This window comes from Daphnia carinata, chromosome 3 (genome assembly GCF_022539665.2).
Source record: "Daphnia carinata strain CSIRO-1 chromosome 3, CSIRO_AGI_Dcar_HiC_V3, whole genome shotgun sequence".
Lineage (NCBI taxonomy): Eukaryota > Metazoa > Arthropoda > Branchiopoda > Diplostraca > Daphniidae > Daphnia > Daphnia carinata.
Window position 1 is genome coordinate 12,338,845 of NC_081333.1, and position 27,134 is coordinate 12,365,978.

General features: G+C 40.4%; 3 protein-coding genes across 3 annotated transcripts in view; all 3 read right to left on the reverse strand.

Moving 5' to 3' along the window:
* Positions 1 to 1,432: 1,432 nt before the first annotated feature.
* LOC130698522 (G-protein coupled receptor dmsr-1-like) lies at positions 1,433 to 3,304 on the reverse strand. The gene has a single exon (XM_057521192.2). The coding sequence runs from the start codon at positions 2,936 to 2,938 to the stop codon at positions 1,448 to 1,450; it is 1,491 nt and encodes a 496-aa protein (XP_057377175.1). The 5' UTR covers positions 2,939 to 3,304; the 3' UTR covers positions 1,433 to 1,447.
* A 15,424-nt stretch (positions 3,305 to 18,728) lies between these two features.
* Positions 18,729 to 27,134, reverse strand: part of LOC130698532 (uncharacterized) — a 65,748-nt gene continuing 57,342 nt past the window's right edge. The window contains exon 7 of the mRNA XM_059494400.1: positions 18,729 to 19,929. Coding sequence (XP_059350383.1) covers positions 19,306 to 19,929 — 624 coding nt within the window. The 3' untranslated portion in view covers positions 18,729 to 19,305. The remainder of the gene's footprint in view (positions 19,930 to 27,134) is intronic.
* On the reverse strand, positions 22,856 to 25,561 carry LOC130698509 (putative ankyrin repeat protein RF_0381). The gene is made up of 4 exons (XM_057521175.1): positions 25,257 to 25,561; positions 24,692 to 25,197; positions 24,458 to 24,573; positions 22,856 to 24,381 (listed from the first exon to the last, which is right to left on the reverse strand). Exons 1-4 carry the CDS (start codon positions 25,496 to 25,498, stop codon positions 23,230 to 23,232), a joined length of 2,016 nt encoding a protein of 671 aa, XP_057377158.1. The 5' UTR covers positions 25,499 to 25,561; the 3' UTR covers positions 22,856 to 23,229.

Genomic DNA, 27,134 nt, shown 5'->3' on the forward strand with positions numbered 1-27,134 from the left:
GTGGAAACGCATAGGGTAAAAGGATGGTAGCCCTGAAACGGACAGGTGAAGTACCCCAGATAGACTATCTTTATCGTGTCACACTCAAGTACGCGGAACGGCTGCGATCGATACACGGACGTGCTTTAGCACCGATCAAGTCTCACTATTGGATCTTGACCTGTTTCACCTCTAAGAATAGCACGAAAAATATATAGATGTACATGAAAGAACGTTTTCTTTTAATATTGTATTGATTGTGACGATACATATCATTGATTGGTATACGTGACAGCTAATTGTTGGCTGTGTGTGCGAAAAAACTTGCCGTTTATTCCGTACGATCGTGTGGAAACTGGAGAAAGCCTCGGATGAGCCGAGAGAGACGATGCTCGGGACTACATCAGACACGGAGGATAAACGCAGAAGTTGAATGTTTGGATGGGAGGACGACATATTGACAGGTGGATAAATGGGAGACTATGATGTACATTATATGTTACAAAGGGGAACGGTTTCGATGGATGAAAAATAGCTTGGGTAGTTTGCCTACGTAAACAAAGCTCAGAGGGGGTTGATCTCGTGTTACTTTAGCCATGCGCGATCGTGTATGTTAACAAAAGATCGTATCAGAGTGTGGTTTACATGTAGCTGTGGAAGAGATTTCTTATGTACCTCAACCCTCATCAGTTTTAACCCTTGGAAACTGTTGCCATGGATGTGGGAGAAATTTGTTTCATCATTTCTGAATGTTCTCGCCTTTTTTTGTGTTTAAATACCAAACTTTGAAATGAAACTAAAGAACGAAGGAAGAGGATGCAGAGCACGGCAAAGAATGTCTTCCATCCAGTATTTGCACCGGTGGATGTTAAATTGCTTATTTGTATCACCACATCTCCATCTTAAAACTTTATAGCAGATAGGTTGTGGTGGTGAAAAGAAAACCACAGCTGAGAGTCACAAACGTCTTACTAAACAATGTGGGTTACCTCCTCTATACACTCCACTCTTATTTATATCTCGAATGAATATACTATAATTATATATTTCTATGAAAATGATCGTGAAAAATATCTGGTGCGTTCGAGGACACGGTTGAGAGTGGTGGCAACAGCTGGCCGAAATCAAACAAAAACATCAAATGAAAATAATTTCAAGACGAAAAGAAGTCCATACGTTTTGCGGATGGCTCCAACTAGCCAGAGAGAATCTCGTTTTGACGAAGTGTTGACACGCGCTTCTGTGATTTGCGATGGAAGAGCACAACCAATCACGAAGAAAATGTTGAGAAGATGAAGCGGGCCAAAAGCAACGAAAATAAGGGAGCCCGGATTAACTGTCAGGACAAAAGAGGGGTCTAAAGGGTAAAGCCCAATTCCGCAATAGCCCGCATGTCTCTTTTCTGCGTGACTTATACAGCTGGGGGAGCTATCGTGTAACAGGATCTCGCAGCTTTTTCCTTAGCCAATCACACTGGGCAAGGGTCGGGGCTGAGCAGATTGACGATCGAATGCTGCGGTTGTTGTTGTTGCTGTTGCGCCGGAATTGGGCGAACTGTCAGCCTGTTATTCTGGTTGTTGGCCAACGAATTGGATCCGCGAGCAGCCGACAGTGGATCGGCTGTCCATTTGTCCAGCAAACGGGGCCGAAAGATGCGGTTGAAAGTCTGGCGGAATTGGCGGCTCATGACGCAGTAAAGGATGAAATTGATGGCTCCGTTAATCAGGGCCAGAATGTCCATCAACTCGCCCAGGTGTCCGTAGCAGTTGGTGAAGAAAGCGTCGCCCAGGATGCCGCTGAGTAGGGCGAGGATCCCTTGCGGGAATTCCGTCGCCAGGAAGAGGACCAAAACGGCCAACAGCATCCGCGTTGTGCGGTCGTGTTTCTCCGAACCACTTCCAGTCGCTGGTCCCGTCGACGGTGCGTGCCTCTCGATCCCAGAAACGGATCGCTCCGGATCACATCCGCCTGCCGGAAGGTTCTTCTTCGACGAATTCGCGTTGCTGCTCTTAAGATTCTGACGGCGTTCCTTGGCGCTAACCAACGCGCTAATCAGCCGGAAACTAAAGAAAGTCAATGCCACACAGGGGATGAGCTTGACGACAACGCTGTACGTCCAGAAATTGATATTCTCCAGGAGGCTCTCGTTGGCCCTGGCCAGTTCGCTCGTTCCAAGGACGTACAGCGTGTGATTCATCGGCACGTCCGTCGATGAAATGCCCGTCCCGTTCACCGTGAAACTATTGGCCGGCGACCGATACGGCTGCTCTTGGATCGTGTACGTCAAGTAGAGCGGGATGCAGACCAACGGAGAGCAGACGTAGGCCAGCAGAATGGCCAAAAGTGCCCGGTCGAGTGTGCACCAGTCGCGCGACCTCAGCGGGTGCGCGACGGACAGGTAGCGCCAGACGGCCAACAAGAGCGTCAGCCAAATGGAAATGGTGTGAAAGACTTGGGTGACGTGAGCATGAATCAGGACGTAGACGGTCCAGGGGTAACTGAACTTTTCGTAGATGGGCCGCTCGCGCAAGATGTACATGTGGAACGTGAACGGGATGTATTCGATCATGACCAAATTGTCGGCCAGGGCCAGGCCCGTCAGGATGGCGTTGGTCGGCGAAATGCGCTGGTCCATCCGCGTCAGGACGATAATGTTGAGCGTGTTGGCCAGCATTCCAAAGAGACAGACAACAAGACTGATGTAGCCGTGCATGATCAGGTACGATCTTCGGAAAGCTTCCAATCCTTCGCCGCAGTAGAGCTTAGCGGCCGGAGGTGATGACGACGAGCTGGAGATTCCGGTCGTCACGGCACTTAGATTGTTGGTCATCATCAGAAGGAATTCTTCGTCAGTGGGCCAACTCGTTTCGTTCGACATTGTTTGGTTGAACAGCGCAACGATACGATCGTCCCAACCGCCACCCACTCCGCTCGTTTCGGACGACACAAACAGCTGCATGACGATGGTCAAAAGCAATTTCAAATTCAATTGTTTCTTTTCTGAAACTTGATTAGGTTCACTGTGAACGAATCAAATAAAAGCAAAAAAGAACCCCCGTTAGGGAACAGCAAAAAGCGGCCAAAAAAGGGGGGGGGGAACTAATCAACTGTGTCGTCCTAAGCGCTGTACAGCTAACCAAATCGAGCAGAAAGGAAATAAACGGTGCGGTGGCAAGAAGAGCCTCGCGCTTGATCCACCACTAATCGCCGTCCGGAACATTGAGAAAAACTGAGCTGGTTTGTTACAAAATTTTTTGTTGTTTTTCAAGATTTTTCAACGCCAAGCTTTGAATAGCTTCCGCGTAACAGCACTACAGCCTTGCCCTTGTTTCGCTTATCACCCGTCTGAAGACACGTAACAACTGTGCTCCCGGACCGACTTTGCCGTGCTCACGCATTGAACCCAGCTGGCTGAAACCGAACTCTGAGCAATATATAGCTGGCCTGGAATTCCGTTGCGCTTGCGCTTAATACCACCTCCCAACTAGCAGGCGTCGAATGTAAATGTTTTTTTTTTTGTTTTTTTTGGAAAATTAAATAAAAACATGTAGATCAAATAGCGAAATTGTTACGTTATACGATGTTGGACTGGTGACATTTTATGTCACGCATTGATAGGCGGAAAAAAGAACGGACAATGGAATATCCATCGGACGCTCGTCACGTACTCCCGCCCCAATTGATTTGATAGTCTGGACGATAATAACGAATGATACATCTTCGCAGACGGAATGGAGCAGGAGTGTTTGGGGGTGTTGCGAGAAAGGGCGCGCATCGTGTTGTTTTTCCCACCTGTGAAGGAAACAGCTGAACGCCTCCGCCATTTGTCTGCAACATTTGCGCTATTTCTCACGCGTAAGCGCGATGGACGCTATGTAGATTCTTCCTTTTCCATCAATTGTCGGTCGAGCGGCCATTGATTGTTGTGGCCGATCACGCACTTCAGCGTGAACTGTTTACTTACACAGTGTGCGGATGCGAGTCGCCGTCGGCACATTTCAACGACAGGCGCAATGCTCTTAAAAAGGGGAGGACCATTATCGTATATTTATTTCCATGGCGGTATAAAGAGCAAAGAGATGTTCCTACGTCAAAATGGAGGGGAAAGCCTAGTTTGAACTTTAGATTGCATTGTAGTATATGATAATGCAAAAAGGCTTTGCTCGTATCCCGCAGCACGTTGTTATCAATCATTGAAATACACACGTAGAAATCATGCGGATGGGTGAGAACGTAATATAATGGATGGCAGGCATTCCGTTCACGTTCGTACGTCCCGGCAAATCCATATCTGGAATGGACGCAAGGAAAAAAAATTGGAATTGAAAAGTAGGATTTACATGAGACCGTTCACAAGCTGATGCCCAGTGGCCAATTCCGGAGAGGAGCAGGAGTTGTTGTTGATAATGTCATGGATTACGTATCTTGGCATTCTAAATGGAAGACGAGATTCCCGCAACGATACCATTCATCACATTTCACGTAGAATCAAATTGAATGACACTGCTGGGTACGCCAGACTTTATCTGACATGAAAAAAAAAATAGAATACTTTTGTCCATTGCTTGTGTCACGTCTGATGTTGTTCGGGAAGAGCAACCATCACTAGCCCGATATGGGCACACGGAATATTATATAAAAAAAGAAAAAAGGTTCTTTTTTTTTTTTCTTTTTCTCATTGGCTGGTTGCCATAATATACTGCGCGACATCGACAATTGGGTTCCATACACAAGGGTCATCTTATTCCAGCGATCCGTTTGTCAGGAGCGCTATGATACTATACAGGCATATATAGCGCTATAATGTACTGTTACAGTATCATCTAAGTGAATGTAATCGAGTGTGCAAGCTTCCTTTTTATTTTTCGTTTACGGAAGCCAACGGGGCTTCGTATCGATTCCGACTGATTCAAACTTTTCCAAGGTTCTCTTTTTTTTTTTTTTGCTAGGAGCTTTTGATCTCGTGCACCAAAAAACCTCCCTCACCCCTCCCTTTTTTGTATCATACTTATATTGACATTTCTTATAGTTGATGTATTTCTTCTAGACTGTCTTTCTGCTTCAAGTTGTCTTTTCTAACTAGTGAACAAAGACCACGACTCTCGTTTAATCGTCTGGTTTACCGAGAGAGGCGTGGCTTTTTTTGGATTTGTATATTGTCTTTAGTGTTCCATCATTTTAGGGTAACTGGAAAATTAACGTCTAACCAAAATAGCGACAAAAAAAGATAGTATTGTTGAGGGGCCTTGACTTTCGGGACTCTTTCTCAAGGGCAATCAGGTGACACAGTCGACTGAGCCAGACAAACAGACTTTGCTTCTGCCAAGTAGATATCCAGCGTAAAAAGTAAATAAGCAGGAAATGAGTTCAGCATCAACTTGTAATGTACCTATTCTCACGCTCGATATTTCGTTTTCAGCCTTTCCAATTGGCTTAACAAAGACATCGAAATGAAACCGTCTTGCTGTGAGGTATTCCGTGAGGAAGCATCTCTAACAAAGCCACCGTGAATTATTTCCACAAATGCCAAAAAAAAAAAAACAGACGATACGTCTCGTTTGTGCTCATCATTCATGCCAAAAATCGGAGCAGTGTAAGAGACAACTTTCAGGATATGAACGCAACGAGCGCCACGTAACAAGAAACGATCAATCAACGTCACGACCTTACTCGTTTGTGGAATCAAGTAAAAAAAAAAAAAAACAGGCTAATGAGATGTTTTGTAAACGTGCCATCGTTCACAAATCGAAACTTAAAAAGAGAGTTGTGAATTATAAAAAAAAATATGGCGAAAAATGTTTGCCTTTGATCTTCCTCGTTAACCATCGCGAGATGCGTGGCTGTTTATATGCAAATTTATATTTTTTAGAATCTCTTCTTTCACGATGATTTCTTCTATCGCTAACTTAAGAGAGTGCGTTCGCTTGATAGGCCTAGATCGCGTGAATTCGTGACGACGCTGCTCAAACCTATTTGGGATATACCGTTTGTCGATTCCCCCTGTTTTTTTACGATTACGTTTTGCTTTCTCACGCACCCGGATCGGCTATTTGGGAGAGCGATAAGAACGAGCATACTTGTGTGCTTTTTACATATCTATGGTGTAGACGTTGTGTGGCTATACGTAGCGAGCATTACCGGTATATCGACGCTTGGTTTTCGGTGTTTGGGAATACGCTGGAGATACAGACGCATTTTTACGTTAGATTTGTGTCGTTTACGTTGATATGGGCCTTGAATAAAAAGAATAGTTCACAGCTGATACGAGACGCACAGTTTTTGTCTATGTGTTCATATGGAAACTTCCTAATCGACCTCTGATCTACGTTCCAAAATAAAACGATAAATCTGAAAGAACTAGAAAAGATTTTAAAGGCTAGCTAGTTATGAATTGTGCCACGGCATCATTGACATAATGTTCGTGGATTCATCATTTCAACAGCAAAAAAACGTAATAATTGGAGATGAGTTTTTTTTATTTTTTTTTTCTAGAAGACTATGTTATCTACGAAGAACTTGTGTGCAAAGCGTAACGTTAACAAGGTGTCCTAAACTCCGTGACCCGTAGCGGACAGTGAAGAACACGAAAGTTTGTTGGACTAACTTTTTAAAAGACGTCGTATCTCTTGTTGGAAATCGTACTCTTCAATCTTTTTCGAGGGACAGTTATTTGTTAAACTTCGCCTCCTTCCTTTTAAATCCCTTTGACTCTTTGGGCAGCTTTTTTTTTTTTCGTAGATAGAACTGCTCTCTTGTTTGAATATTTTGTTTAAATATTTTTTTTTTTTAGAGCAGAAGAACGTCACTGAAAGAGTCAGAAAAGGTCATTAAGTATCGACGGCTCACTGAATAGCTCGTTTGATTTCTAATCTATTCGTTTTTGCACCCACTCCGGCCGTCGATGAACACTATAATTCGCTTTGGCCTAGAAAAAAAAAAAAATCTTCCTTTGATAACGAGGAAGACGGAAATGGCTTTCAAACAAGGGAATGAGCTGGAACGACTCTTCTTTTCTAAATAGGGCAGACATTCGAGCAAACTAAGTGAATATCAAAGAGCTCAACGAGGGTTATCGAAAGAATAAACGAGCGGACATCATTCCATCTTCTGAAATGTTTTCACTCTTCCGTTTTTGAAGAAATCGATCGATCATCTACAATATGCAATTCCTATGCTGTGTATTCGTTGAGTTAAAGGGCAAGTATATGGTAAGTGGCGTCTCGTTGAATACACATGCAAGCTCGTTTTTAGAATGTTTTCGCAGCAACTCAGTTCTATGACAGTTTCTTTCATTTTTAGTTTTTTTTTTTGTATCGATCGTCGTTGTTACCAGCGGTTCTCTAATCTTTATACGTTGAAGGCATCGCACTTTTTGATTCGTTCTCTTCTTCTATAGAACTGTTGTCACGACAGGTTCGTTGACAAGGATTTTCCGCAGTTGTTTTGACAGTGTGGGTGGACCCTCGCCTAAATCCCGCACGGCATCGTCTCGCATTCGCTTTTTGCGTACGTGACTAGCCAAAATGAAATTTTCTTTTTCCTCGCCATTTTCTCTAGAGCTTTCACTTAGAAAGCTCCAAAGGCAGCGACCGCCCGACCGCTGTCGTTTCTTTTTTGCGTCTGTGCTTGTGGTGAAAACAGTCAAAACACTGACCGAAGAAGAAGACTAAACGGGTTAAGAAAATCCAAACAAACACGCGAAATAACTCGTGCTCATACGGTACACAGACGTCCTGTGTAGTCTGTGAATGCGGACAATCTTACGAGAGTACTGTAAAGTCTGAGAGAACGTGATGATGCGGCCACAGAAAGAAGACGTTGCAGAACCAATGGTAACAAGGACTTGTTACTACCTCAGTCGTCAGTGTTGAAAACAAATAAAAGAATCGAGAACTGGCAGGACTATCATCATCTATCATCCGGATTGGAAAAGTATAAGACATTTGAAATACCCTTGTCAGAATAAACCAAATTCAAAGAATAAATGCAACTTCATGGCCAATCTAAAAGGCATTGTTTTTGCTGTTCGATCTTTTGCAAGGTTCCGATATCTATACGTCATTATTAATCTAATTTGAATGACATTGGGGTTCTTTTTTTTAATTTCCGCAGGAGACATCGAGGATCTAAACTGCTGGCAATTGTGATGAGGAGATTATTATTGATAAGCTATACTGTCGGGTCATCTATGTACCAGCAGCTCGACAGCCGTTCCAAAGAACGCTCGAAGGCAAAACTCATAAACAATACTCCATATTTCATTAGCCTTTTCTGGAAAAAAAAAAAATAAAAAATGTGATCTTTTCCCCCTTTACTTGGTGCTCGACTATGCCGGAAATGGATGCCATAAAGGTCGGCATCAAAGATTTACACCAAGGTCTGCTACCTGACGGCTATGCGCTTTTACTCGATAAAGGACGAATCTTATTTAATTTACGGTAGGAAAAGTCGATCGATGTGAGTTATGTACGCTGCCGTAACCCAAAATGCAATATCCTCGACAGATGGCAGCTTATAAAGTGACGGTATAAGCGAGCGACATCAAATGTGGTACGGTTTTTTTCCTCAATCATTTGAAAATTCAATTTCAATTTTTGAAATACCTTGCACAGAGAAATGGGACGCGAAAATCTGTTCTTTACAACACGATGTCAGCCGATATAGTGAGACATCTAAGCTGCTGGCGCGTGTATCGGTCTATAGAGGGATTCTATTTGACCAAAGGACGTGTGCACTCGTTATCACCAGCTCAACGTGAAACTCATTATTATGAGTGTCCCTATTATATTTGTATTCTCCCCTTGTTCTATGCTACACCATTAGGACGTATAGAACGAGGCTATAGTTTCAATAGGTTTTTATCTGACCACGTCTTCAAATTTCGATCAATACAGCACGCACACGTTCATCCATCTTCAAACTAGTCTCAACGACCCTTTTATAGTCTAACGAGTGTAACAAACTAAGTACACAGTCATGGTGAGGTTCTCCCCTATTTTGCGCAAACAAACTAGAAATTCGCTACCAATCAACTGCCTCCTTATTGCTTCAACGTGTTCTGCGGTATGTTTGAACAAGTGCACGATAACATGTTTGCGAAAAAAAGAAGAGGTGCCAACTTAGATCCTTGTTTGGATTATTCAATAAAAGAGAGACAACATGGTTTGCAAATTAGGTACTCGTGTTTTTCGTCATTTCTCTCGTTATTTTGAGGATCGGTTTGTCAGGCAGATCGCTAAACAGTTTGTAGCACGCGGGATATTTAACTCAGGATATACAGTTGTGATGGACATTGATATCTTCACTTTCATAGACGATCCGAATCATGGAAATGCAATGTAAATATAAGCAATCTAGTGGGGTACTGGTTTAATCATGTTTCTGGTTGACTGGCAAAGGGACATGAAAAGGAGGGCGCCGCCATAGCGTTTGATCAGCTTTTATATATAATTTCAAATTGATATGCATTCAAAAATTTCTATTCATATGAAGAAAAAAGGCAGCACCTGCATCCTTTGTCTCGTGTTTTTTTTTAAATAAAGAGAGACGAATGTAAGTTATAAGATCCTGCTCCATTCCACAGATAGAGACAGTGAGAAAAGGCCATCTGGAATCTAAAGGAAATGAAGCCATTCTACGAATAACAAAACCCATAATGAAAAGACAATTTATTTTCACCCAGCATTATGCAGCCTTGGATTTCCGTCTGCGATTCATTTTATTGTCTCGTGTTTTCAACTGTTGGTCTTTCATTATAGTCTCTTACAACATGCAAGTTTGATTAAAAGCAAAGTGGAATTCAACCAAACAAACCGCCATTCATCGTCAACCGAGCAGATTTGATGATTATTTCACGGTGAACTGGTCGGCCAGACGCAGATGGAAGCGCCTTCAGCAAAAAAAAAAAAAAGAAAGAGTAGGCAAGAAAAACAGTATCTCCATTTTCAAAAACGCACTGGGGTCCATCTGTTAACCATCGAAACGTTTTCCCGGAGAGCATCTGGAACGATCGCAACGTCGCTGATCGGAGTAAAGCAACCCGACAATTTTGGGTCCGTGAGATTAACGTCCGTGCGCCACCAATAAAAAGCTGAAAATACTCAAATGGGAAACGAATCCATTCGACTGGCAACAAAAGGCTCGATACAGTACGATGTAGAAATTGAAAATGCTTTCCTAAACTAGAATTGAAAGAAAAAAAAAAAATCTTATTACTTACCAGCATCCCAGAATCGATCGTTGCTCCCAACGCCTTTGGGCCTCTTTTTCAAGTAGAAGCCGATTGAAGCTTTAGGCTGAAAAAAAAAACATCTTTATAATTGTTTATTGGTCTTGTTTGAAATTCAGGCATCAAAAGGAGATTACCACGTATACTTTATACATCAGACAATGTAATAAGGTTCACGCGATTTTGCGTATTCCAGTTGCGTGCAAGACTAACGATCCTCGTGAAAAGAACACCATCCATACAGGGAGTTAAAAGAAATTATTATTAAAACGTTAAAAGAGCCGACTCAAACTTATGAATGCTAACCGACTACACGCGCTAACTTACGTGCTGATTATATGAAAAGAGGCGTTCATTATAAACTTGTTTGCTTACAAGAAGGATGTATCTAGACCTATAGAAAACCTGGTTCTATTCAAGGTTGTGCTAGTCAGTGCCATATATCGTCATTGGCCTCGTTGAGAAAGAATGATGCTGCATGATATTAAATAAGAAATTCCCCCCCATTATTCAGGGCAAGTGTTGCTGCCTTTAGTGACAGACGCGCAGCAGCAGTACCACTATATATACGGCTTTTATGGATGCGACATAATTGATGTCAGCCTGCAACTGCTGCGTGGGCTGGAAAGTGTCTCTAATGCTTGGGGCCGTGCCGTTTGTGACGTCGCATAGTAGCCTATACTGATTTAAGATGTTCATAAGTTTAGGCTCATCGTGTCACATTCCAATATATATAGATACACTGCAATATATGTGGCAGGCCAAAAATGATTTGGGCGCGGCAAAAGGGTGTGGCTAGTGGACATAGGTTATAGGCTACTGCCTGTGTCTATATCCACATGAATAAATATAAATATAAGGGTAGAGTGTAACTTACAAAATATTCGGTGCTTGTTTCTTTTTGTTGGTGGTCGGAATGTAATAACATTGTGATACTTACGAACGCAGGGGCTACAGTTTACGTATCGTTTACGTCGAGATAAAGAACGCACAAAAAAAAAATGTAACCCCATTAGGCATCCCATGAGCAAGAGGCCAGCATCCTTCGCTTTATCCAAACCTGCGAACAAAATGATTAACCTTTAAAACAGCTAAAAGCAAACGAAAATATATGAAATAGGCAGTATTTTCAGTAATCTCAGAATAGATGTTGTTATTGTTGTGCTTGCTACTGTATACATAGGCCTATTGTCTGATAGTGCACAGCGTCTATATAGGAGGAGTTGTTTTTCTTTCCTCGCCATTGTTTGGCCTGAAATTTCTATGTGATTACGTCTATATATAGCTGATTAGTTTTTCTTTGGGCTAACATTGTTATCTCGTATTGTGGATCACGCATCATCGAGTCGTTGCTGTGTGTCAATCCATCAGTGTCTCTCGCCATGGTCTCACATTCTGTCAAAGTCCATATATCGCTCTCGAATAAGATGTTTGTCTGTTGTTGTGTATGAAAAAGAAAAAAACAGAATCCACGACGGTGAACCGCATTGAGTTCGGTTCACCTCCGTCTTTGATTATTTCGAACTATTTGGAAGCCATTCTTCTCACGGATCGATTCCGGGAGAGCCTCCCATCTTTGTTTCGATTCTCACCCACTCGCAGGAATTTGGAAGTGTGCGTAAGCATTTTGCTGGAATGAGAAAATAACAAGCATGTTTCAATTGCGCGTTCTCAATTCCCAAGAAAAATACAAAATAAAATCAGTGAAAAGAAATCGAAGAAAAACAACACGTACTTTCGTTTAAAACGGAAGCGTCTACCTTTTAACTTTCGTCAAATTTGCAGATCATTATGCGCACATAATTAAGCCCTTAAACTGCTTTATTATATTCTCTTTCCCCAATGGCAAAGTGGTCACGAACACCTAGGGTCAATCAAAACGCGCACGCCTAAAGGGGAAATGCTTCAGTATAGTTATACCTTCAAATTTCCGAAAACTGAACAAATAACGGATTCAACCGCGCCCCCAAAGAATATAGCTTACGCTATATAATAGCTATTGTAAGCTATCGGTCTACTGTTTATCCTAAAGCGGTTCGTGGAAATCAAGCGTACCAAACCCTATGAAATAACATGCCAAACAAATGACGGCAGGCCAACAGCCAATCGATTGCACAAAAAAACGATACGTGGGCGTCTCTAAAAGGCCAGTGTGTTTTGAGCTAAAAAAAAAGGAAGGCTAGCATTAATTGATCTAGAAAAAAAAAAAAGCAGGACGTCGTCATCTCTAACATCGAATCATTTAAGCAATTCTTTTTTCTTTCCAATCAGACGTAGGGCGATACGTTCTGCGATTCTTATTCCGCGTTTTGTAAAGGAGACCTCGTTCTAGCCACACGCGGCGGATGACACAAACCGACGACTATTCTCCATCTACGACTCGCAACGTAACGTGCACAAGTCCTCGCTTGGCCTTGTCTGGTTTCCTTTTTCATGTGTGTACATGTACACACCTGCTGGTGATCTATTATGTGGTCATGGAAGAAAAATAATCCTGCGGACGCAGTGTTCCCTTTCTTTCCGTGTACATCTGATCCCCCAATGGTGCCATATATTGCGGTGCTTATTTTTGAGGGTGTATTACGTGGACTTTCTTTTTTTTTTTTTCTCATTTCTGCACACAATCCACAACGACTAGACTGCTGTGGTGTTTACGTAAGAAAAATACATAGGCAAAACGTTAACGATTCATCACTTTCATAGACTCGCTGCGTGAACGGAGGCAATAAGCTTCAAGGTGGCAGGCGCACCTTCCTGCTGAAACACAACGACCTTTAAAATATATTCGAAGATGTTTGCCTTAACTTGTGTAATCTTCTACTTCCTCCTCTTTATTTTTTTAAAGGGGCGCCAGATATTCTCAACTTTGAAGTTCATCTTTCTTGGAGGGTAAAGAAACGAAGGGAAGGCGATGGTGAAAATTTAAAAGTCTTTCAAGCTGAACGGATCAAAAGAGATTTAGCCTTGTCTGCAATTCAATTTCCACTTCGCTAGCAAAGGCCTTCAATCGAGGCCGTTCAAATCCCGACTGGCTTATTTAAGGGAAAAAAAAAAAAAGAAAACTGCTGTACGCGGCAATAGAACGGAGGAATGAAGGATTACAGTTGACATAAGTAACACGCCCAGTATGCATACTGAATTACTGATGTATGATCCATCTTTTACAATGTATAATATAATCATGTTGCATCACCACACAAAAAATGATGAACGATTGGGGGGGGGAGGGAGTCCACCGGATACAGCATATCCTGCTTTTGTAGCAGCTTTTTCTATTGGTATGTGCCACCACGATTTCTTATTTTTTGTTTTTTTTTGTTTCCCACCCACTTTTTAAAACTTCTGAGATTTTTATCTTTTTGCGTCCCGTTTCTTTTCTTTTTTGGCAAGGCAAGCACACGAACTCCTTTGCTCCCGGAGCTGACGATGCGAACAGTTCTCTTTCTACTTTTGTTGCCGGTTTCATCCAGTTGTATTCAAAGAAAATGACGACCTTTTTTCTTCTCCACGGGAAGAATCGACGTCTTTGATTCCGATGTGGTGCATTGCGACGCAAAACTAGTCTTTTTTTTTTTATCCTTTTTCCTTTGTACAACAACAAAAAAAGACAAGTTTATTATTTATTCCTCCCCCCCCTTTTATGCTGCATGTGTGTTTTGACTGTTTCGATCTACTACCTAATAACTGACACGAAACCTTTTGTATATTCTCCACGCAACACGCTCCATCAATGTAAAGTAACCTTCTCTGTTTCTACCAAGTTTTTAGGTGAAGCCTCACCCAGCATGTTGGGCATTGCGAAGTTGAGCATTATGCAACCTATCTCAAATATGTAGCCTACTACATACTGTACGTCTTACATAAGACATGTGATTTTGATGGAGAAGTAACGCTGGCTAATCGTTGCGTGGTTGGGTCACTGAAATATTGAAATAAGCCTTACGAATATCTGTGGGCTTAAGGTCGCCATTAGAGCGAAATGATTTCCGGTCACTCCCACAGGCTGTGTTATCATTTAGCAATGCTGAAAGCTATGCCCGCGGAACGTTCGTTCGTACGTAAACAACGGCTCTCTCTCTCCTTTGTTGAGTATACAGCCGCAAAGGTTGAGAGTATTTCTCTAGCACCAATCCCAAAAAAAGCCTAAAATCACAAAGAAAAAGGAACAAATAATTTGTTCAACGACTTTATTTTATTTTATTTTTTCTCTATCCATTTAGCTTAATAAGTGGGTGACTTGTTCAGGTCAATAAATCATCAATAGAACATATACTGTACGTGCACGATAGAGTTGAAGTTCGGACGAAGGCAAGTGAAGCTTTTATTGCTTGTCCATTTCCTACCGTTTGCCCATTTTCCGGTTATTTGACTAGCCTTTGGCTAAAGCAGAAGGACTTTATGGGCCAATCCAATCATCGCAGATGAGAGCGCTTGTTAGTTGTCGTAAAAAACCAACATCGGCCAGCTCCGACTGCTTCCATTCATTTTATGCTTTCAATACCGTATAGATGTACTAATAAATTGTTAGATTATCGTGTCTACGTAGTCAATGTCATTTGTCGCAGTAAGTGGACGAAATGCACATCCCGTTGATTGCACTATTGATGGGTCGTTGTAGGAAAGAACTGGATTATTCCAATATCAATGAGATGTTAAATTAGTCGATGCGTAAAGAATTGGATCAGTCGTTTCAGTACGTTACCTTTTTATTTTTATTTTTTTTTTTTTTTTGGCAAATAAAAATAGAACATTCCACAAACTGGGAGGTATATTGTTCCAGAAAGACGGGGGATCTAATAGGTCAGTTTGTTTTTTTTCAATACGTTGGATATAACAAATACAGCACCGTTTGTTCTGCTGTAAATATATATGGCCAGAAATAACCTGCTCGTTTACACTCCTGGAGGTTTGTTCATTGTTCCAGTAACGCTTTGCCATTTGGCGAGTCGACCTGAAAAAAAGAGGCACATAGAATAGCTATCTTGTGAAAAAAAGAAAAAATACGATTTTCATGGCACACGAGTGAGTGAAATCGAACGGGATTTTGGCTCTACTTATCTTTGGAAAAAAACAAACAAAACAGAAATGGTTGGTCAACACCGTCAACTTAAATGCGCACACTGTGTGATGCAACACGGCAGCTGCTGTCTTTTGTCAAATACATTTCCACTAAAGCCACAGTGACAAAAATTTGAAATGCTCTTCTTTTGTCGCCGTTCTAAGCTCGTGCCGATGGAACGGGCTATCAAAGACCAAGGTTATCCAAGAGCGAAGTAACTCGAATTTCACACAACGTTGAACAGAGCCCGCTAAAAATTCCAGAAAAAAAAATGAATGGAAAATCCACCGCTATTCTTCGGGTTTTTTTTTTTTTCTTGAGAAAACAGTGATGATTCTGCACTGTTTAAGGCACTTTCTTATTTAAATTTTGGGTTGACTGGTTGAACTGAAACGCGCTTCACGTTGCAAAAACGCGTGGCGGAAGAGCCTAAACGTAAATGCTGACTGAACAAAAGCGTTCAGTTCCGCAAGGCAAATAGTCGTGCTTTTCACGCTCTTGCCACAATGTAGATCTAAATCAGTTGGCCTTCTTTTTTTTTTGCACTTGAATCCCGCAGCCTGGCCGATTGCCAAAGCGATTTAGTCACGTAGTTGGTAAACGAAGCGAATAAAACGTAAAAATGAATGTTGTTGACTGGGATGTATTCCTTTAAATATTCTTATCCACGAAGCGGAAAGGCTACTGAGTCCTGGGCGTTACGATGGAACTTCCAGTATGCCACATACGGAAGTGCAAGTAATAGCTTCCGGTTGATAAAAGGAGGAAGGAGAAATGGTCGAAATTCGTGGGAATCTAAAGATCACGTTTTTTTTCCCCCACAACATGGAATGCCATTTCCAGGAGGCTGTATTTATTTCCTCTTGTGGGCGTTGCTTATATTCACGCAGACATGCAGAGAGAAAAGTAAAAGAAAAAAAAAGGAGGGAGACCAATAGGCACGGCAGTTTCCTCTGGCGTTTTTTGTCATATTCAGTTCCAAACGACAAGAATAAATCGTTTCGTCCCATTCATTTGACTTGTATAGGTTAACATTAGACTCGATCATTTATCGTCTTTTTTTCATGACTACATCACTCTTTAAAAAAAAAGAAGTTAATGGACTATTTCAATAAGTGGATTCCAAGTTATTTCTGACAATAACCGAGTCGGAAGCTTTCCTTCAATCTAATTCAATTCAGCTTCAATCTACTTTAATGATTGTTCTTTTCGTGTTTTTTTTTTTAGTCTAATCGAAAGGAGTAGACTAACTTGGCACGTCAGTTTTATAGACTCACTGTCAAAAGCATCACGCCAAGCAGAAAAAGAATAGGAAAAAAGGAACACAGATATTTCATTCAAGAAGACCGTGTCGTGTGTTTTATTCCCGTTTTTCGTTGAATAAAAAAAGCGGTTCAACCAACGTTGATCGCTATTCAAACAAGGATACTTCTTGTGTCTCTTTAATATTTTTTAAAGATTTCTTATTCTACTTTAGCGAACAAAAAAAAAGGCAATAGCCTATCAGTATTCAACATCGACCATGAATAATTTACTTTACTTTCTTTTCTTCTCTGTATAAATATGACGAGAGTTAAATATTATTTAAGCGTGTCGGTGAAATGGCAAGATAGCCATTAGTGAAGGTAAAGAGACTAATGATGTTAAGGTAAAAATACTATTGATAATAAACTTTCAGTCTTCCCTGCCGAACGTAAAGTTGCCATCAATATTGCACTCGCTGTCATGATGCAAACAAAATTGAAATCCAAACAGGCTCAGCAACAAATTTTCACATCAAAGTCGGTAATCTTCCTAATTCTATTTAGTTGTACGTCATACTCGCGCCAATGCGATGGATAAAGCTCTCGTTTGTAACTTTCTTTATACGTCGGCCTGCCTAAAAATATCGCCTCCTAGAAGGATAACGACATTGAACGGTGTCGAGGAGTCCGCTAAAGCAGCTTTGCGCAGTGTCATTCATCTTGCTATTTTTTTTTATTTTAGAAACCATTTGTAGCCTATTTTTTTTTTGTCACCTGAGTTCTCGTCCAGACTAAAACTAACGGACATGATTCCGTCATGGAAACTGCACTAGTTCTCTCTTTCGTCTCTACGTAGAAAACGATTAAGCGGAATATACAATTTTACCTGACGTACGCATTAGAAGTTTGTTTTTCAAAATGCATCCAAATAGAATAAACACGTGAATATACGTACACTTCCATGATCGAAGGATAATCGGACCGTCCCATTCCAAGAACTCCTTTGGTCTTTTATAACACGCGTTTTGACTCGGACGCAGGGGAAAGTAACCGACTCTTATTGGAATGGCGTTCAGCCAAGCGGAAGAGAAAGGAATCCAATGACAAGACTTGTCATTTCCTCGTTTTATCCCAACTGTTTTCTTCTTTTTTCCAAGTTTGCGTAAGCCATATAAAACGGTCACAGACTCTTCCCCATTCTTCGGGTTTCCTATACATTGTTGTCAAAGCTATATATAGAAAGAATAGATTTTCTATTGAACTCTATATTTATACGTACATATATCTATCATAGCTTTCATCTCCGAATCCCGTGATTCATCGCTTATAAAGCAACTTTCTCTTTGATGTTTCTTTCGAAGGCCCCCCCCCCCCCCCCCCACCCAAACTTCCAGGTTTGTTAGTAGTGACGAACATGCCATCAGACGTCACTTGCCAAACATTACGTTCTCCAGTGGTACTGGATAGGAGGTAAATATCACACTATCAAAGGCATTAGCATTCCATCTCAGATCCCGTTTTAATTTAGTTTCGGTTTTTTTTTTCTAATGCAGCCAATAGCGAAGGATTATGTCCTAACGGAGACAGTGGCTACTGTTACCAGGAATCGTTCATCAGCTAAGCAGAGTAAGCAAAAACTATACTTACATCGAGTCGGTTAATTGGTTTAGCAAAATCGGCGACAGTGGCTGCAAAGTTTTGAAGGATATGGGTGATACTTATGTCAAACATGGATATCTCATTAACAATAAATTTAGCAGCGAGCGGCATTTTGGAGAACCCTCCTGGAGACGAGTCTTTCTAAGCTCTCAATGAATGTAGCGTTTGAGAATGGTAATGAGCCAGTGATGTCAGAGCTGAGAGTGACGATAATCAGCTCCTCTGCTATATCCACCATGTGATAATTCGATGTTTTTAAGTCTTGAAGTACGATGCAAGTACTCGATCCACCCGTTTCGCAGGATGCCGCATTGCATATCGTTTGGCTTCGTGTTATTGATGTAGAATTTAGTCGGCCTATAATTCTCATATGTATAACACATCATTACTCACCTAGTACCTCATGTTTCAATTAAACTAGAAGTCTCCAACCATAACAGAGTTGTGTTGGCGGACGTGTGGTCGTTCTTTTTGCAGTTGGCCCAGTAAACAGAAAAGGGGTTTTCCGTAGACAAGTTAGACAGGTCAGTGTTTTTAATTGTTGAACAGTTCCGTTTCTTTGTACAGAGCAAAAATATTTCTAATGATATTTGCAATGATAAGCAAGGGAATGGTTGATAAGAAAGGGCGAAAACAACTAGTTGGTTTCTTATCAAGCACGTGAGTACTAAAACAAAGGGATCAGTTTGTTTTCATTACGCTTCCTCAGACTCTTCCATTCACTTGTGTTGCCAGGTTCGTTTTATTCAGGTTCCAGCTGATGTGTCGCACTTTGTGAGATAGCCCATCGACAGGTATCTTTTTTTTTTTTTCGTATGTCAATTTATTTTACTTAGCCAACATGTGTTGATATTTGAATTCGAAATACTAATTGTCTCATTCATTGTAACGTAGCACGTACTTTTGTTTGAGTATTTTGTTTGCCTGCTCATCTGTCTGCCTTAATAAACAGCCCAATGAAGGAGGTTTTAGCGCATCGATTAAGTGTGGGCTTCAATTGTATCGACATAAAAGATGAAGCGCATTCCCCCAATCGTTCTTCTTTACTTTTTCTCGATACCGAGTTCGATCAAGTATGCAATTGCATCGGTTAAGTGCGAACTTGAACTGTTATACGCATTGCTTCCAACGCTCCTTTATACGATTACGTCGATGCCGAGTTCGATGAAATATTTAATTGCATCGATTTTGTGTGGACTTGAATTATAGAAAGACAAAATATGAAGTGCATTCCATCCATTGCCATTCTTTGCATTTTTGTCGATGCCTTGATCAAACAACAGTTTAATTGCATCGATTAAGCCTGGGCTTAAATTGTTATAACACAAAAGATGAAGCGCATTGCATCCATCGTTCTTCTTCGCGTTTATGTCGATACCGATTTCGATCAATAGTTTAATTGCATTGATTAAGTTTCGGCTTGAATTATTATAACACAACAGATGAAGCGCGTTGGATCCACCGTTGGTTGTTGCGTTTATGTCGTTGTCGGGGTTGATCAAGAGGTTAATGGCTTCGATTAAGCCTGGGCTTGAATTGTTAAAACATAACAGGTGAAGCGCATTCCATCCATCCTTCTCCTTTGCGTCCTTATCGATGCCGGATTTGATCAAGAGTTTAATTGCAGCAGTTAAATGTTGGCTTGAATTGTAAAAACACAAAAGATGAAGCGCATTCCATCCTTTTTTGTTCCTTGTGTTTCCGTCGATGCCGAGTTGCATTAAAGATTCGATGCTTTCCATAAAATCGTTTTCTGAACTCTTTTCACACAGCTGATGCAGTTGTTTTTCTTTTTCGGTAAGCTAAATGGAAAACATTTGTTAGAAAACTCAAATTTCATTGACGAAGAAGGTTTTAAACTTGTGTGACTTCATTACTTCGATTTTTATGGCTTGGAGTTTAATAACAACTTCTTCCGATGTGATTCTCATATCAGGTGACTTGGTCAGCATTTGTTCTATCAAGTTACGTGCTAAATGCTTCTCGTGAATTTCTATTTTTTAAGAGTTTTAAACATTTAGTTATTATGCTTATGTTATGTGATCTTCCTCAAGTGGTAACTTACTACTCATATTAACTGGATTGTTGTTCTTCATGTTCCTCTCAATTTCTAAGGAACCGTCACCGTAGAGATGTCTTCCTTTCAAGAGAATATATCCAAAGACGAGGCCTTCTGCGTATACGTCACTTTTGACGGAGCCTTCAGTTTCTTCAATGCGTAGGTCTCTGTCCATCAATTCCATCACTTCGGGAGAGAACCACAATACACACCCTTTGATTGTCCTCATTCTGTATGTTCCTCGTTCATTCACTGTTCTTGACAATCCAAAATCAGCCCACTTGATCGTTACCTCTTCACCTTGGTCATTATGTTTCACAGAAATGAGAATGCTTTGCGGTTTAATGTTCCGGTGGATTAGTTTCTGTGAATGAATGTATTTGAGACCAGAGGCTAATTGGTAGAAAACCTCGAAATCATTTGGTAATGCAGGTCCTCTATATTTCCGAGAATCGTGCTCATTTAGGTACACCCGATCCAGTGATGCGTCGCACAATTCCATAGCAATGTATCTGAATCACAGAAATCATATCAAAATTCTTTTTTGAATTCAAATTTATATAACTTTTTTGATACGTGATATCACGTAACAATCTTACCTGAAGTCCTCATCGCTTGCGAAGTGGAAAAATTTAACTATATTGGGATGGGCGCCTAACTGTAGATGAATTTTTAACTCACGGGGCTGGACGCTGTCAATCCTCTTCTCAATTCGTTTGACTGCTACACTTTTACCTTTATATTGACCACGGAACACTGAGCCAAAGCCACCGACACCCAAAACATCATGGCGATCGAATTGGATGCCAGTATTCAACAACATTTAAACTTATTTGCACCCGAGGTTGGCGCGACAAGAACTTGTGTGCGAGTTAATTTGGAAAATACCGTTTCACACTGAGCAACCCTCACAGCAATCCGAAATTGCTTTTGAGTTTATCAGTCAGTTTATCCGATTGCCGAGCATAAAATATAACTTACGAGTCGAATGCAGATAATGATGTGTTATCTCGTCGTCTACCTGTTGATTCGTGTGAAACCTCAGTAAGGTTTTTTTATGTGCTTTTTAAAATGACTTCAGATCATTTTTTACGGAATTTTTTGCTCCTTGATTGTCAAATGATTTTACACCGAATTAATAATTTGCTCAATTGCCTTTCCAATCGTTCCTTTTAATGTTTTCTGCGTATAAAACGTCTTATCATAGAGCTTTACCAATTGCGCTCTGCACAGTTCGCTTTCGACATGTATATCTTATCGAAGCTTTCCCTCCTTCTTTTTGTTTATATACAGTAAATATACCGTAAATGTAGACTACGTCAGTTTTATGATGAACATGATGTATCTATGTTATCTTATATTTTAAAATAATTAAAATATGGTTTTGCTTAGGATTGAAACACACGTTGGTCAGAAACAGACTTGATGCCAAGAAGACTATATAATTGTTATTCTCTTGGTAAGTTGCTCATTGTCTATTACACCATAAGGTGAATCAGGATTGGATTTCAAATAAATGTAATTTGGTTTATTTCTTTAAGTCAGTAAGCCAGGAGAAAGATGAAAAAAAAGTTCTGAAAAATTCATTCGTTGCTTTATGCTTGTCAACTATGCAACTACTCATATAATAACCCTCCTGTAAATAATATGACAACTCTCCTGTAGACGAGTCTTTATAAGCTCTCAATGCATTTAGCATTTGAGAGTGATAATGAGCTAGCGATGTCAGAGCAAGCAATGACGACAATCAGCTTCTCTTCCTATGCCCGCCAATAATTCTCTGTTTTCAAGTCTTGAATACGATGCAAGTACTCGATCCATCCGTCTCGACTATGATAACTTCCTCCAGATGGATGTAGTAACAAACTGGAATGTCCAACGGAATCGGATGATCGGCATGCATTTCCCGCAGGAGAACGAAAAAGTGTTGGCACATGTTGCCAAAAATATGACTTGAACTATGTTTTAAGTTCATTTCACATCCATTTAGTATTAACATTGTGACCGCACAGCTCAAGTTTCCACTCGATCGGTTATGCACTAAATGTCAAGCGCTTTTCATCTTTCGTTGCGCTCTTTATCATGTAGACCATAAGTGGATTACGAATGTCACGCTTATCTATGTCTGCATTCTTCGATACTTTTACTAGCCTTGTATGTTTGCTTCGACTTCGTTAATTATTCCGAGTAACTTTCGGCGTTTCAAGATAACCCATTGCATACCGTTTGGCTTCGTGTTGTTGATGTAGAACTGGGCCGCCGTTTCATTCTCATATGTATAACACACTATTGCTCACCTAATACTGTACCTCGTGTTTCAACTAAACTGGAAGTCTCCAACCATAACAGTGTTGTGTTTGCTGGCGTGTAACCGTTCTTTTTGCAGTTGGCCCAACAAACAGAAAAGGAGTTTTTCCGCAGACAAGTTAGACAGTTCAGTGTTTCAACTGTTTAACAGTTTCGTTTGCTTGTACAACGCAAAAATATTTCTAATGATATTTTCAATGATAGGCAAGGGAATGGTCGATAAGAGAGGAAGAAAGCAACTAGTTGGTTCGTTATCAAGGGCGTGGTTACTAAAACAAAGGGATCAAGTTGTTTGTTTTACGTTTCTTCAAACGCTTCCATTCAATTGTTACAACGTTCGTTTTATTCAGGTTCCAGCTTATGTATCACATTTTGTGAGGTAGCCCACCAAGCAGTTCCTTATTTTTTTTTTTGCATGAAAATTTATCTAACTATCTAATTAGACTATATCCGTTGATATTTCAATTAATATTTTTTGCGATTGATCAAGTTATGGAGTTAGCCGTATTTTTCCGATTTTGATGATCCGTCCCATTTATTGCAATGTAGCAGGAAGATTTGTTTGAATTTTTGTTTGCCTTTTCCTCTTGCGAGTGGTCTTAATAAACAGCCCAAAAAAGGAGGCCTTTGCGCATCGATGAAGTGTGGGCTTGAAATATGAATCATATCGCCATGAAAGATGAAGCGCATTCCCTCAATCGTTCTTCTTTGTTTTTTTTTCGATGCCGAGGTTAATCGAGGGTTTAATTGCATTGGTTAAGTGTGAACTTGAATTGTTAGACGTGTTGCTTCCGTCGCTTCTTTTTACGCTTTTGTCGATGCCGAGTTCGATCAAGAGGTTAATTGCATCGATTTTATGTGGACTTGAATTATAAAAATACAAAACATGAAGCGCATTCGATCCATCGCTGATCTTTGCGTCTTTGTCGATGCCGAGTTTGATCAAGATTTTAATTGCATCCATTAAGTGTGGGCTTGAATTGTTATAACACAAAACATGAAGCGCATTCCATCCATCATTCTTCTTTGCGTTTGTGTCGATACCGATTTCGATCAAGAGTTTAATTGCATCGATTAAATGTGGACTTGAATTGTTACAACACAAAAGATGAAGCGCGTTGGATCCAGCGTTGGTTTTTGCGTCTATATCGATGCCGAGTTCAATCAAGAGTTTAATTGCATCCATTATGTGTGGGCTTGAATTGTTAAAACATAACAGATGAAGCGCATTCCATCCATCGTAGTCCTTTGCGTCCTTGTCGATGCCGAAATGGATCAAAAATTTAATTGCATCGATTAAGTGTGGACTTGAATTGTGAAAACACAAAAGATGAAGCGCATTCCATCCATTGTTCTTCTGTGCGTTTTTGTCGATGCCGAGTTGGATCAAGAGTTTTATTGCATCGATTAAGAGTGGGCTTGAATTGTTACAACACAAAAGATGAAGCACATTGCATCCATCCTTCTTCTTCGCGTTTTTGTCGATGCCGAGTTCGATCAAGAGTTTAATCGCATCGATTAAGCTTGGACTTGAATTGTTGAAACATAACAGGTGCAGCGCATTGCATCCATCGTTATCCTTAGCGTCCTTGTCGATGCCGAGTTCGATCAAGAGTTTAATTGCATCGATTAAGGTAGGGCCTGAATAATTATGACACAACAGATGAAGCGCATTCCATCCTTTTTTGTTCCTTGCGTTTATGTCGATGCCGAGTTGCATTAAAGAGATGATTTCATCCACAATATCATTTTGAAATCCCCATATTCTTTTTCCCAATATCCTAAATTCTATTTTTTGGCACTGATCTGCACACAGTCGATGCAGGTTTTCTTCCGCTTCGGTAAGCTAAATGGAAAAAATCCGTTAGAAAACTCAAATTTCATTGACGAAAAAGGTTTTTAAAGTTGTGTGACTTCATTACTTTGATTTTTATGGAATGAAGCTGAGTAACAACATCTTCCGATGTAATTCTTGTATCAGGTGTCATGGCCAGCATTTTTTCTATCAAGTTACGCGCTAAATGCTTGTGGGAAATTTCTATTTTTCAAAAATAATAGTTATATTAACAAAATATAACTATATATTATCAAATATATTATCAAAATATTTCATTATCATACTTATGTTATGTGATCTACCTCAAGTGGCAACTTACCACTCATATTAACTGGATTTTGGTTCATGATGTTCCTCACAATTTCTAAATCACTGTTACCGTAGGGATGTCTTCCTTTCAACAGAATATATCCGAAGACGAGGCCTTCTGCGTAAATATCACTTTTGCTGGATTCTTTAGTTTTTTCAATGCGTAGGTTTCTGCCCATCATTTCCATGACTTCGGGAGCGAACCAATGTTGAGTCCCTTTGATTCCACTCATTGTGAATGTTCCGCGTTCATTCATTTCTCGTGGCAATCTAAAATCAGCCCACTTGATCGTTATCCCCTCAGCGTGGTTAGTATGTTTCACAGAAATGAGAATATTTTCCGGTTTAATGTTCCGGTGGATTTGTCTCTTTGAATGGATGTAATTGAGACCAGTGGCTAACTGGGAGAAAATTTCGAAATTATTTGGTAATTCAGGTCCTTTATATTTCCGAGGATCGTCCTCATTTAGGAACACCTGATCCAATGATGCGTCGCACAAGTCCAAAGCAAAGTAACTGAATAACAGAAATGGAAATTCTCATTTAAATTCAAAGTTATCACGTAACAATCTTACTTGAAGTCAGCATCGCTGACGCAGTGGAAAAATTTAACTATATTGGGATGGTCTAATTGCTCAAGAATTTTTAACTCGTTGTCAACTACTTGATCTTCGTCATTTTTCTTCTCAATTCTTTTGGCTGGGGCACGTCGACCTTCATATGTACCACAAAACACCGAACCGAAGCCACCGCTACCCAAAAAATCATGGCGATGGAATCTAATGCCATTTACACGAAAGGCAGTAGATGATGACATTTCAGGTTTTAATTGCAACCGAGGCTAGCGAGACAAGAACTTTTGCGGATTACTATCGGAAAATACCGTTTGACACTGAACAACTCTCACTTGCAAACGCAAATGGCTTTGATCATCTCAGCTTATCATCATGCATCATGTGAAGTGTCAAATATAACTACCTGTTGACCCGTGTGAAATGTCAGTAAAGTTTTTTCGTTTGTTCATCAAAATTACTTCAAATCATTTTTACGGGATTTTAGCCCCTTGACTTGTCAAGTGATTTTGCATCGAATTGATAATTCAATTAATGTGCCTTTTCAATCATTTCATTTAATGTTTACTAAGCATAAAACATTTTATCATAGAGCATTACTAATTGCGCATTATAACTACCGCTTTCAACCGCATACCTTATAGAATTACTGTATTTTCTCGTTATCTTTCCTGAAGCTTATCGCCCTCCTATTAAAAAAAAATGCTGCAAACATGCTGTGAATAGAGGCTCTCTCATTTCTATGACGAACATAGTACATCTATTATATTATATTTTAAGATAATTTAAATATTATTTTGCTTAGTACCGAAACACACGTTGGTCAGAAACAGACCTGATAAGACGACTACAATTGCAACAATCTAAATACATCAGTCGAAAAATAGCCTATTATGCTGCATTGATCATCCTAGAATTTTAAAGTTGCTGTTGGTGGCGCCAGTTGGAAGGTAAAACAATCAAACAACTTGAAATTGCGACTGTTTTCGGTGAACACCTTGGAAATATCAGTGCCATTAAGCCGTGTAACATAGTCGCGTGCGTATTGCACCATCGGCTTGGCACAAGTGAAGGTCGGACGCTATCTTGTTTGAAGCGATTCACGTAAAACTAACTGATTACCTAGATGCAGCTGTTGGGGATGGGGGACAAGTAGCGCGGCCAGGTTAATGAAAGATGTCATTAAAGGCGAGGTGTAGGTGAAATCACTAATAAAATAACTCTTTTTGCAAATGAGGGCAAGTTGATCAAGTCGTCAGTTAGGTACACCCAGTGCTATCCCAACCCAAATCGTTTGCTCTCTAAATGTTTAGTTCAGTTATCACATTTTCCAGCTGATTTGCCGCGATGAATATTATCACTAAATATCAAATGTCAGAAAATGATTTGTATAACTTTTTCAATCCCATGGGTTCATGTATTTAGCTGAAGCAAACAAACTAGACGTTGTCTCGGGATATGATGCGTTCGCTCGTCAGCTTTAGTGCACATTACGCAATTTTTATTGACAAGTTGTTTACCTCTAAAGCGTAGCCAGCCAGTTTGGTATCTTGTTATCCCCCCACACATCTGTTTGTTTCGTTTGAAGATAAGCTTTGCGTATCAGCCATTTGCTATTCGATTGCATCAGGTGAGTTAAAATGGTGTATAAAAAAAAAATGTGATTTCGGTTATTTCGTCACGTTAGTAGGCCACGAAATGAAGAACACAAAGTTTCAAAAGAAACTTTCCGGTTGCTCTCCAGATTGTCGACTAAAACGATTTCCGGTCATTCATTGCTAAATATTTGTCTACCATTCAACTACTGAATGAGATATCATGGATGCAATCAATGATGTCATCGATGGCTCGTGACAGCATTCCCTGGCACGTCGGCACAAA

Bases quoted from the DNA above. Each gene is read 5' to 3' on its own strand.
- LOC130698522 (XM_057521192.2), bottom strand. From the start codon at position 2,938: ATGCAGCTGTTTGTGTCGTCCGAAACGAGCGGAGTGGGTGGCGGTTGG.
- LOC130698509 (XM_057521175.1), bottom strand. From the start codon at position 25,498: ATGTCATCATCTACTGCCTTTCGTGTAAATGGCATTAGATTCCATCGC. The intron at 25,198-25,256 runs GTAAGATTGTTA...TCTGTTATTCAG, and splicing joins GTCAGCGATGCTGACTTCAA to TTACTTTGCTTTGGACTTGT. The intron at 24,574-24,691 runs GTAAGTTGCCAC...TTTGAAAAATAG, and splicing joins AAATCCAGTTAATATGAGTG to AAATTTCCCACAAGCATTTA.